At 45.7% G+C, this 12,684-nt stretch overlaps 1 protein-coding gene across 2 annotated transcripts in view; it reads left to right on the top strand.

Annotated features, from left to right (window-relative positions):
- The window catches only part of EMB2753 (tetratricopeptide repeat (TPR)-containing protein), a 54,037-nt gene that overhangs the window by 31,219 nt on the left and 10,134 nt on the right, over window positions 1–12,684 (top strand). For both annotated transcript variants that reach the window (XM_087386879.1, XM_087386880.1), the window contains exons 9-10: window positions 3,784–3,919; window positions 12,450–12,527. In XM_087386879.1, the coding sequence (XP_087243005.1) occupies window positions 3,784–3,919; window positions 12,450–12,527 (214 nt within the window). The remainder of the gene's footprint in view (window positions 1–3,783; window positions 3,920–12,449; window positions 12,528–12,684) is intronic.

Genomic DNA, 12,684 nt, shown 5'->3' with positions numbered 1-12,684 from the left:
CACACGTGGCCAAGGAGCTCGAGCTTGACTAGAGTGAGTGGTTTTCATGAACAATTTTAGGACCCCCTCATGAAGGGATGGCTCTTTGATATACTCGTAAGTCCGACAACCATGTATGCAGCGCCCTTCTAGGGGGTGACCTTTCGGCGACAGACTAGAAGAGATTTGCAGGTGACTATGGGCTCTCGGATGATCCAGAGCAAGTCCTCAGTTTCCCATCAAATTATATAGGCAGAGTTCCCCATGACACCTCTTAAGATTGATGCTATCTTTCAGACAATGACATATATTTGTAGGGTTTGGACTCTACCTATATGGAGATTGCCGAGATTTGCACTAGAGTCATTACGACAACTTGCAAGCAGTGGGGTCAGTGCAACTTGGTATACATATGTTTCCGAATGGTTTGATAGCGAGGGTATCTAGATGGATTGACTCTCGCCCTTCTAGTACAGTCTAGACGCCTTGTCCTGAGATGAGATCAACCGTATCATACGGTTAGATCTGCTACAACACTACATGGCAAGAAATTAGGAGGGGACCATGTACTCCTCACCAAGATCCAGTTCTATCGCGACCATTTCCTTAGAGTATCAAAGGCTGGTCTAATCATTAGATCCTCATATTTAGAGGACATACGCATTTCACATGCATTGAGGATTCCCATTGGATAGATGAGAGTCTCGTCCCATCAGCTGGGGATAGAGGCAGATAGAGCTTTCGGCATAGCGAGAGAGCAATCGATATGCAAGCTTTGCATACTGGGGGGTGGAGACAAAGGAGCATGCTCTATGCATATGTCCGGTATATTACGAGTTTTGAGGGTGGTACCACTGCCTACGTCAAGAGGGGCTCGGGTTTGGACCACTCTCTCGATCCATTTTCAAGACGAGGTCTGTGTCATGATGGAGATGCAGTGATATAGACAGACTCTTTTGAGTCAGATGCCTGTGCTGATAGTATTACCTGAGCCAGAGACAAATGCAGCCCAGTGACACTCCATAGATTTTTATGCCTTTTAGTCACCCTAGGGTAGAGTAGAGTGGAGGAGGAGGAGATAGATGATAAGAGGGGAGAGTGGACTGGGACGAGGAGACTGCATGGAGTGGCGAAGCAAAAAGTTGCTAGACCACGCACCATAGAGATTCAGCCTATCACAACCTTTCTTCGAGTCTAGGGGTCACCCTTGACATGGCGCGTCGAATACGAAAATCTCAGAGACCCCCAATTACGACAGATGATGCGATAAACACAGATCTAAGACAACCTCGCATCTCATAGGAGGGCCACTTTGGCACCTGAATATGCCATTTGAGTTTCTGAGTTTCGTATGTGTATCAGTTTTGAGTTTTGAGTTATGATTTCCTTTGTGTTTTCAGGCCTCCCGAAGACGTTAATACATCTCTCTCTCTCTCTCTCTCTCTCTCTCTCTCTCTCCCCCCTCCCCTTTCTGAATATATGGATCGGGTAGTTCTCCGATTCATTGCATCGATTTCGCATTGAGAGTGGAAGGGCGAGGGCATACCTAGAGAGGATTGTATCTGCACCTTATATGGTCATTAGGAGATTGAGTCGGAGGAGCTTTTCTCTTTCAGATGCCCTGAGATCAAAGGTGGCTATCCCTATCTCTTTGGGACCCTTATCTAGTTTGTTATCCTACCCACTAGATCGGAGATGCCTGGCGACTTTCATCCATAAGACCGTTCGCCACATGGACACATAGGTGAGATTAGGGTGTACAGCCAGACTCCACTTAGAGCATGATTTCTGAGTCTTTTCAGCCAGACATAATTGATCAACAGGTATTAGAGAGATGGTGGATCGGAGGATAGCCGGCAGATTCGCTAGCAGATTGAGACACAGATCAGACTAGGGGACCTTCCCTCCATGCTTACTAGTAAGTGGCACTTGCCCGTTAGGGCCATAACTAGGAGACCACAACGGACCACACACATCATGTTGATAGCCAATAGTGCCTCTTCACAAGCTTTACCTATGCCGCCGCAGCCTCATACATTGCTGACCTCCTCTTATTCTTGACGTTTCTGCCAGCTCCTAGCTGACCATCACAATGCCGCTAGCCCCATTACAGTACTGCCAGCTCCCATCTTCTCCATGAGCTTAGAGACATCTTGCTATGTATCAGTATCCGTATTGTTATGTTTATGGCTCTTTTTATACTTGTAATTGGTGTTGATACTCCCTTAGAGACTCCACCCTTTCAGCTCATTGTATCAGGTTCTTTAGTCTCATAGACCGGTTGGTCTTTCGAAGACTTTCAATGAACTTTCTTTCTCTCAGTCGCCCTCTCCTACTCCATCTCTTCTACTACTTTCTGTCTCCCTCTTCGCTCTTCCTCCTTCCTCTCATCTCCTCTCTAGATCTACACCCTCCTCTTTTCTACATTGCCCTCCCCAGAGATGTTGAAGATGTGTGCCTTTACACAAGGCACACTAACATTAAACGAGCAACCACATTGCTTGCAATTCAATCGCTTTGAACCTGAGGCGTCATCATTTTTACTCCATCTGCTTGGCCCACCTCTTCAAGGGCGAATAAGGGGCTGTATGATTTGCTTGTGTTGCTTGCGTAGACTGTGTGCGAGTCTTTAGGTACTAGGCTTGCCGCTGGCTTCAGTGTAGCTATTGCTGCTCTTGCAGCTTGTGCGCTGGCACTGTATACACGATTTTGTAGGCTTTTTGCAGTGTTCTGTAGTTTGCATATAGGATTTGTGCATGTTTTAGACAGCATTGCATGGGCTGTGCGTTATCTTTACGTAGGATTGGGTCGTCCATAGGAGCAGCGATGAATGTGCATGCTAGGCAAACAACCTTGCATGCATCACAATTCGTGAGCAGCCAAAGAGAGCTTGTCGACAGCTGGCAGCATACGGGAGGAGAACCTTGCAAAATGGTAGGTACTCCAGGCTTCATTGAGCATGAAATGTTTCAAACCGTGTTGCATGTTTTGAAGCGTTTTCATTCTCAATCCGTTGCTGTTTCCATATGACAGCTTTGTGGTTACGTGCATGGAAGTTGGAATATATTTTAATTTTGTGTTTTGGGCACACGGAAAAATTAGCTATCAAATTAGTTGACCTGTGAAAGATTGACTAATAGGTTAATCTTACTGTTATGCATTCTTGTAGAGTGATGGCTTTGGTGATTGTAGCTTGGCCTTCTTCTAAGTGCTAGTGTGCATCATAACAGAGTCTTCTCTTCATCCGTAAAGTTTTAACAGGAAATCTTTATTAAAACCGTAGTATAGATGCTCAGGTATATGGGCATGTGGATGTGTGTGCATGTGTAAGGCAACAAATGTCTACTCATACTATATGTGGTAAATGACATCATTGGGATGTGACGGTAGCTACTATAATGGAGTCGATACTTTCAACCTTATGGATCATTGATATAGGTTTAGACACACACATTGTGATGAGCAGAAACCAATGGGTTGATAGATATTTAGACATTGTCTTTGATGCATGATTGTGCTCAAGATTTTGTTGCCTCAGATGCATGTATTACAAAGCTCTGCTAATACTTGAGAGGCTTTTTTGTATCTTTGCATTGGTAGGAGTGTCTTCACCTGTATGGTCTTTTGGACCTTTTCCTTCACACTCGGGATAAAAGGAAATAAACTTTTTTGGCCATTTATAATGTATGCCAGTGTTTTGTCAAGGGATATAGGATGATTGTATCAGGTCCCACGTCTTGCTGGCTTCCAAGTCACTGTTTTATTTACTAATTTCCGTTGATCAAATTTCTTGGTCTGATGCAGCTATTATGAAGGGCTACAAAAATCATTAGGGCTGATGTTTCAAGAGGGAAAGGCTCATAGCAGTGAAGATGTGGAGAAATTAGCTGAATTGTACTGTAGGCTCCAAGAGAAGTATCCAGGATCTTCTGCAGCAAAGGTACTGAGATGGAACTTTTCTGGGATTTGCTTTGTAAATGGCTTGTTCTTTTGTAAGTAGTGAACCAGGTGCTTCTTTTCGCTGTGAAGATGCACAGCATAGGATTTTTGTAACTTGGACTCACATGTCTGCTCTCTCTTCTTTCTTGGTGTTGTGTTTGCTTTTACAAAGTATAGTTTACGCTTGATTACTTTGAGGAAAAACTATTCAGCGATTCTTATCGGATTTTGTTCTTACTTGTATAGATAACTAGGACTAAAGTTTTAACTACGCCACAATTTTAAGAATAGGATGTCTGCTGTACAAGTGTCCACTATTTGAATGGGGACTGTCCTAGAACAAGGATACTCTCTCTTGTTTGGTGAGAAAGAAAGAAAGAAAGAATGGTTATTAATGTCTACGAAAGACCAAAGGGTCTATGAGACTAAAAGAAACTAGATACAATGAAACCTCAGGGTAGGGCCACTAAAATGGGCTCCTCTACCCAAGGCTGATGCCTGTCACAAGAAATACAAATAGTACATTGTGCTATCGCCGTGAGAGAAACCCACATAGGAGGAGCAAACACCATGGAGAATCCATTGATCGTCTCTCAGTTGGTGGTCGTCCGTTGTCAGTCACTGATTTTCGGTCGCTGTTCGTTGCGTCCGTCTGCTGCTGCCCCTCCGTTGCTGTCCGTCCCTCTGTTGCCTCTGCTGGTCCCCAGCCACTCACGTAGCTCCCCAGCCCCTCACGCCTCTTGGCACACCCTCACGCTGCTCTTGCTTTCTCTCAAGAGTCACATGCTGCTCCCCAACCCCTCGCCCTCTTGCTATCTCTCCGTCCCGCCCACTCGTCATTTCATCCACCTAGCCACCTAGCTGCCTAATCGTCTGCCCCTCTCGTTTGCTTCGTCTACCACCTCTGGGCACTCACGTCCAGCCCGTCTGCGCTTGCCCTTCACCCCCCCGGTTTGCTGCCCCTTCCTGCTACTACTCCATGCGCCACTTTGCAGGCCACAGCCACCTAGTAGGCCACCTCGCAGCCCCTCAGCCACCTTGCAAGCAACAGCCAACTAGCAGACAGCCCACAGCCATTTAGCAGGCCATGTGGCAACCCAAAGTCAACTAGCTGGCCATGTGGCAGCCCACAGCCACCTAGCAAGCCCCCACCATCTTGCAGGCCACGTCACAACCCCTTGCCACCTTGCAAGCCACAGCCATCACCTAGTCCATCATAGGGGGGGTCCCTCATATGGCTTGGCCCACTTAAGGTGGCCCATTTCACCTTAAAAAAAAATGACATAGGGTAAGTAGTCGCACACTGGTTCTATGTCCCAATCATGTCGAGGTCTCGTCTGGGGGGAGTCCAAGTGATATGGCTGAAAGAACTTTGTGATAGAGCTCTGAGAGGGGTTTGCCAAGAAAGACGTCTGCTCCTATCTCCGTGATCGAAGTATCCTCTCGCGGTGCCAGACTACCTCATGAATGAAGCATGCCAAGTATCTTTGATCTGGATAGGAGAGTAATCAGGACAAAACCCCATAGCTATCTATGAAGAGGCAGTAGAAACGCTCTCGGATCTCATAGTAAATAGGACACCTGAAGATGAAGTGCTCCTTTGTCTCAACCTCCTACATGTCACATAATGTGCATAAGCGCCTCTCCTTGGGTGGGCGCTCTGCTTTGTCGCTCTCGATACAAAGTCGATATGAAGAGACTTGGAACTGCTCAATAGAGATCCTCATTGAGTGGGGTAAGTGGATTTGCGTGTATCCTGGTGGGTCAATGAAACCCTTCTCTGTGATATGTAAACAATGATCTCTGTAGAAGCTAAGCTTCTCTGGGAGTTCGCTTGGTCCCGACAAGGTTCGGAATGTGTGTAGCTGTAAGAGATCCTCACGGATTACATGGTTGACATCGTGTGCCATGAGGGGATAAAATAGAGTGTCCATACTGTACTAGAAGGGAGGGAGTCTGCTGTCCATGTGGAGTCCCAGTTCCTCAAACCATCTCTTTGTGCATGCATACCAGCATCTCTGGTCACCCCTTGCTGAGAGTGTCATAGAGGAATACAATGCTAGCCATGGCAACCTGCTGCGTCCGGAAGAGTAATCCCCATACTCTCTGACTCGGTATAGATATGTGATAACATGAAAGGCAACATCTAGCTGTAATGGAGATGACCTTGAATGATCTGGTGAGGAACGAATGGCCTACCGCGAATCATCCGCGATAGCATGAGACCTGTAGCCGCTCCACACGAGCAAACTCTATATCCGACAAGTTTGGCACCCAGCAAGGGCTGCCATACATCCCCGTTGGATGGACCAAGGAGTCAAAGGTCCGTGGATTTTGAAAGTGCGAGCAGAAGCACTGCCTCTCTAGTCTGGCCAATGAAGCGTATCCTTTGCCCAAGCGGGCCTGCATCGCAGGTCTCATAGTGAAGATGGGTCCGGAAAAGAAAACCCCAAGATACGTGTATGATGAAACTATCTCAACAGGGACCCATCAAATGTCAACTACTCCTGCCGCATGACGGCTCGAAATGTATTGAAGATCATAATCTTGGTTTTATCCAGGTTAACCTTCAAATCATGAGACTCATAAAAAGATTGTAGTGCGTCAAGGCGTCTTTGGAGCCCCTCTTCTGTTGAGGAAGGCAAATGAGCCACGTTATCTGCATATAGCAATATCTGGATCAGCGTGCCAATAAGAGAGCATACATCCCTCCCCCTATGTTTGCATCACTGTCTTGAACTCGTCAATGTAGAGGCCAAACATGATAGGCGATAAAGGAAACCCTTGTTTGATCCCAATAGTGCTCATGATCTCCTCTGTCCATCCAGATCTTGCTCGGACCCTGCTTGCGACTCTCTTGTAAAGTGCCATGAAAGCCCAAATGATCTCTTGGTCATAACCCAAATCCTACGTCGTATGAGACGAGTTCTCGGGACTGTGTCAAACGCCTTGCGAAAATCCACAAAGCAACAGTAAATCCTTTGCTTTTGTGCTCTCGCTTCCTCGATGATACACTTGAGCGTGAGAATGTGATCCATGGTTCCATGATCACTTCGGAATCCAGCTCGTTCTGTTGCTCTAAGTTCTCGACACTCCGCAAACCTGCGGAGTTCGGAATCAAGCACTGATGCATAGACTTGGATATTACATGTCCAATCATAATGGTCCTGTAATTCTTTGGGCTCATGGGATCCCCTGCCTTGTGGATGCGTGAAATAGTGTTAATAGTCCAGGTGCGTGGAAACCCCAAACAGACAGCTTCATTAAATTGCTTTGCTAAGATCGGGGCTAGGAGGTTAGTCCCATATGTAATGAACTCAGTGCATAGCCCGTCATGATCCTTCGCTCGCTTATTATGAAGTTTCATTATGGCATCCTTCACTCCCTCCGCAATGAAGAGGGTGGAGGATGTGAGAGGTCAGGGGTTGGGAGGTTTTGGATGTCATATAATGTGCGTGCATAGTTATACCAGACTTGAGTGTCGGTGAGAGGAACCGTCCCTCTAAAATCTCCGCCAGAAGTCTTTAGAGTTGTTACTAAAAAAAATGTTCAGTAGTTCCTTCTCGTTCTGGCAAACGAAATCTGGTTTCTTTCTACGTACCAGTAGACGATACTTGCATAGCATCTTTGGTTTGCTTGGAAGGCTGTTTTTGGTTTCGAATGTGAGTTGACAACGTAAAGCCTTACACTCTTCATCGTAACAATTATTACACGACGACGGGATCTATACCTCAGGTACAACTACATCTATAGTTACATTGACGGGATCTACTTTAGCATCAGCTACCTCTACATCGGCGAGATCAACCCTCCCTCTTTTGCTACATATGCTCTATCGGGTTCATCACTTATGTCACCATCACTGGAGATGACACACACATGTCCACATTGCTCGACCTTTCTCTCACCCTTCCCTCTCAGCCAACCATCTCTCCCACATCCTACTGGGATCACCTCATCCATGCCTCAACCATCTCTCCCGCACCATACTGGGATCTTCTCATCTATATCTCAACCGTCAGCATATCATACACATCTCGTCGAGTTGCTGCCTACCATCCTATCTCACCCTCCTACTTCTATATCCCAGTCTTTTCTATTTCAGCTGGGGCGTGGACTAGCTGGCCTACCAGATACTTGGGAGGCTCTACTTAGCTACACAGTATACGGGCACGAGAGGTGGAGTTGACTCTCTTTGCACAAGAGCAAGCCCGCTATGCTCAAGAGTTGGCCCATGTGATACAAGAGAAAGCCCGTGTCATTCAGGAGCAAGATCGCCTCATGCAGGAGCTTAGACATGATGTTTCGCAGCTCCGGAAGGATTTCTCTATCATCCGCACAATCCCAGGGAGTAGACCAGTGGAGACACAGATTGCGAGTATGCAATCCATCATTGAGGAGATATTCAGATGGGTGGATGTGGCCAAACGGGTACCTGCGAAGGCAACTGTTTCAGCTAATATCATGGAGCTAGAGCAAAGAGCTAGTAAGGCTCTCAACATCAGAGTTTGCCGCATCCCATGTATTGAGAGCACACTGATGAATGATGCGGCTACATTTGTGACCACTACTCTAGGGGTAGCAGAGCATGGGATGGAGAGGGCCTGGCGAGTGGGGAGAGACCCCAATCGAGAGTGGTCTCTTAGCATATGATTTCATGATGCATAGGTGCGACTTGTAGCTCTACGACGTCGATAAGCTCTACGAGACCATGCATCAATCTCCATGGATGAGGATCTTATCCCCCTATAGGTAGAGGAGAGACACACTCTGATGTAGTAGCGAGATGGGAAGTGGGTGTGGTACGAGATGGGCAACATCCTTATGGGTCCTCATCGGGCACATGGCCTCTCCTCCACCTAGGGGAGAGGGATCTATGGGACTTAGACATTCGAGACCTTGTTTAACACCATTTGGAACTGTAATGGTACCTTATGGTTGGAGCTAGGGAACTTCTTGGAATCATATACAAGTCGTGACATAGTCTTCTATACAGAGACACATTAGAGTCGAGGGCGTCCGCTACCAGTTGTCTGCAGTTATGCTTGGGAGGCTGCTTACAGAGATGAGACGAGGGGCACATGATGAGTATCAGGGTCTGGAGGAGTAGCAATTCTCTACAGGTCTTCTCTTTTGGGAGCCATCTCAGTAGTGAAGAAAGACCCATGCTCTAGGGTTCTCTGGATCGAGATTCAACACACGGACAGGATGGAATGGCTCATAGCAGTATGTTGCTTCCTCCTTGAGACTTCACATTTTGCCTGAGAGATTCGAGAGGAGATTGAGACATCACCCTACGCAGCTCTTATCGTTACTTATTTGATTTTTCGAGCCGCGTGGAAGTTCTCTCGCTTAAGGACTTGAATCCAAGGATAGGATGCGCTAGGTACCTCTCCTTGACTTTAGGGATGATTCTATTATGCTACCAGACATTGACCTAGAGGATGCAATTTTGCTATGATCTCAATTGATAGGCGAGAACCGATTTCATCTTATGGGTGGGCATTGTTGGATCTGGGCATGGTGCATGTTCTCATAATCTATAATGGTCTTGATAGATGACCTTCCTCAAGTGCCTTTACTTGCTTCTCACACGGAGGAGGCTCCATCGTTGTTGATTACAGCATGGGATCCCCTGCCTTTGCCTCTTGTATTACTGACCTTATTATAGCACCACGCTCTCCTAGAGCCGACAACACATCTCTTTTTTTGTATTTCCACACCTCGCCTGGCAGTATACTTCACTTCACTGATCACGCATAGCACCTATCATGACATACACTTCAATCGTCGTCTCTCTCCTAGGCACTCAGCATGCCTTTATACACTTCTCACATATATTGATTTCATACCCTTACTAGAAGTTCACACTGCTCTGATTACCCGCTCACTTCACGAGGATGTGCTTCATGTCTTTCCTCACATGATGATGAGTGTAAGACTCTATGCCGTCAACTCAGATTCGAAACCAAACATAACCTTCCTAACAAACTTGAAACGATACGTGAGTATCGTCGGATGGTTCATAGGAAGAATCCGCCAAAATGAGGAGGAATTATGAAACACCTTGATAAGCAACAACTCCCAAGGACTTTTGGCAGAGATTTCTAGGACGATGGTCCCCTTCGCCTCTCACTGGCACTAAGATCTTGTATCATTATGCACGCACACTTTACGACTTTCCAAATCAGCTAGCTCTTGATCTCTCACATACACCTCGTCCTACTGCCTGCACACACTCACTAAAGGAGGGGTTAAGGATGTGATGAAGCTTCATAATGTCCGAGTGAAAGATCATGAGGGTCTATGTACCAAATTCATTGCAAATGGGATCCAGGAGAAACTGCTGTGACACTTGTCTCTATCAAAAATTTCATTTGCATCTATGCACCCATGTACTATAATATCCTAGCCATTGTCTTGGCTTCCCACGCCCTTTGACTATTAACACTATCTCGCCCATCCACAAGGCAGGGATCACATGAGCACATGGAACTATAGGACCATCATGATCGGACATGTCGTGTTCAAGATTTATGCATCAGTGCTTGATGCCGAGATCAATCGATTTGCAGAGATGCAAGGGCTTAGAGCATATGGCTGTATCATTGAGGAGGTGAGGGCACAGAAACAGAGAGTTTATTGTTGCTTTGTGGACTTCCACAAAGTCTTTGATATTGTTCCGAGAGCTAGTCTCATCAGGCGCTTTCGAGATTTGAGTTATGATCATGAGATCATTTGGGCTGTCATGGCACTTTATGAGAGAGTATCGTGCACGGTTCGGATAGGGTTTGGATGGATAGACGAGATTTTGAATACTATTGGGGTCAAACAAGGGTGTCCTCTCTCACCAACCTACATTGATGAGCTTGAGAAGCTATGCAGACACTATGGAGGGCTGATTAATCTCTTGCTAGCACTCTGATTTAGATCTTGCTATATGCAGATGATGTGGTACTCTATCGTCCTCAACAAAGGGCCTTCAGAGGCACTTAGATGTACCACAGTCTTTTTGTTAGTTGCATGACTTGAAGGTCAACCTTGGCAAAACCAAGGTTATGATCTTCGATACATCTCAGGCATCCGGAGGAGTTTACCTTTGATGGGTCACCGGTTGAAATTGTCTCGTCATACACATATTTAGGGGTTATCTTCTTTGGACCTATTTTCACCATGAGACCGGCAATGCATGCTTGCTTGGGCAGAGGGCATGCCTCATTGGCCAGATTAGAGAGGCAGTTTTTTCGCTCACACTTTAAGGACTCTCGGATCAAGTGCTTACTTTTTGATTCCTTGGTCTAACAAGCGGGGATGTATGGCAGATTCAGAGTGGGCTCGTGTGGAGCGACTACATATACTCATGTTATCAAGGATGATTCGTAGTAAACCCACCTACTGGGCATATTCGTGAGTCGGGCAGCCTGAAGCCTTCCTCGTGATTTCGGCAGACCTTTATCTTCCTTCTGGTCGAAATCAGAAGGAATCTATTTGAGGAACCGCACTGTTTACATATCTTAGATGAGGGGTTTATCGACCCTTCGGGATATACACGAATTCATCTACCCCACTCGCTGAAGATCTCTATTGGGTAGTTTCGGGTCTCTTCACATACACTCCGTATTGAGAATGGATGAGCAGAGGGTTCACCCAAGGAGAGACGTATATTCACATTATGTAGCCTACAGGATCAGTCTGAGGAGCATTTCATTTTTTGATGCCAAGTTATCATGAGATCCGAGGTTTTTACTGTCTATTCAGAGATTGCTCAAGAAAATGAAGACCATACACTTTCCTTCACTGCAGAGCATACATGCATATGAGGGAGAAGCTCAACGAAAGATACGACAGCAATGACCTCGGCCTGACAGTCCTTATAAGCCAACCAGCCAAGCAACTGGGTGCATGCCTCAAGGAAACTTGGGGTCACTGAGTAAAATTTTGGACATGGGTGATAGGTTGGTCAAGCACCCACTAACCACAGCATTTACTGGAAAATGTCGAGACAGTATCATTATGATAGTGGCTTCTAGTGCCATAGATCCTATAGGGTCTCAAGCGGACTTAATCTTATCATATCATATGATCTCTCTCTCTCTCTCTCTCTCTCCGTCTCTTCCATCTCTATCTCTATATCCTACTCCTTGAGGAGTGTTGTACTTTCTGTATAATTATGGGAGGTTTTGTCCTTTTAAAAAAGCAGATTATTTTCTTGCTGAGAGCAGTGTTTTGTGATTTATGATATACTTGAGAACTTTGACAGAGGTAACCCATAAAGTGGTCAATGGTGTTTACACTTTCCACAAATGTTCTCAATGAATTCTATCCTTCTGGTTGCTGTTTATGTGATTTTATGAATGTTATGGATTTTAGTTGATTTGTTGAAGTTTTAAAGTTTCTGCTTGATGTCAATGCAACACTTTCTGTGTGTCTTTTTATTAATGCTGCAAATAGTTAGTTTTTTCTCAAGCTAAATGCACGCTCTTAATGACAGGTTGGTTTCTTGTGCTGGGAATCGTTTCTCTTGTCTTCAGCGGATCCCTCTTGATTTCTTGGAGATCAACTCTTTTCGGCAGGCAGCAGCGCAGTATGTGAGATCGCTTCTGAGGAAGGTGCGTGGACTGAAAGATTTTGGCATTGCTGCAGAAATTCTTCCTTTGAGACATTAATAATTCAGGGTACAGAGGCTGTCTGTTTCTTATCTCAGAATAGAGCTGATTTTTTTATTTGTAGTCGTTTTAAGAGGTTCATGTTTCTCTAAATTGCTTC

This window comes from Dipteris shenzhenensis, chromosome 16 (assembly GCF_047967505.1).
Source record: "Dipteris shenzhenensis isolate YYH24624 ecotype China chromosome 16, Dip_SZ_1.0, whole genome shotgun sequence".
Lineage (NCBI taxonomy): Eukaryota > Viridiplantae > Streptophyta > Polypodiopsida > Gleicheniales > Dipteridaceae > Dipteris > Dipteris shenzhenensis.
The sequence above is the reverse complement of the archived record's forward strand: the minus strand, read 5'-3'. Positions and strand labels throughout refer to the sequence as shown.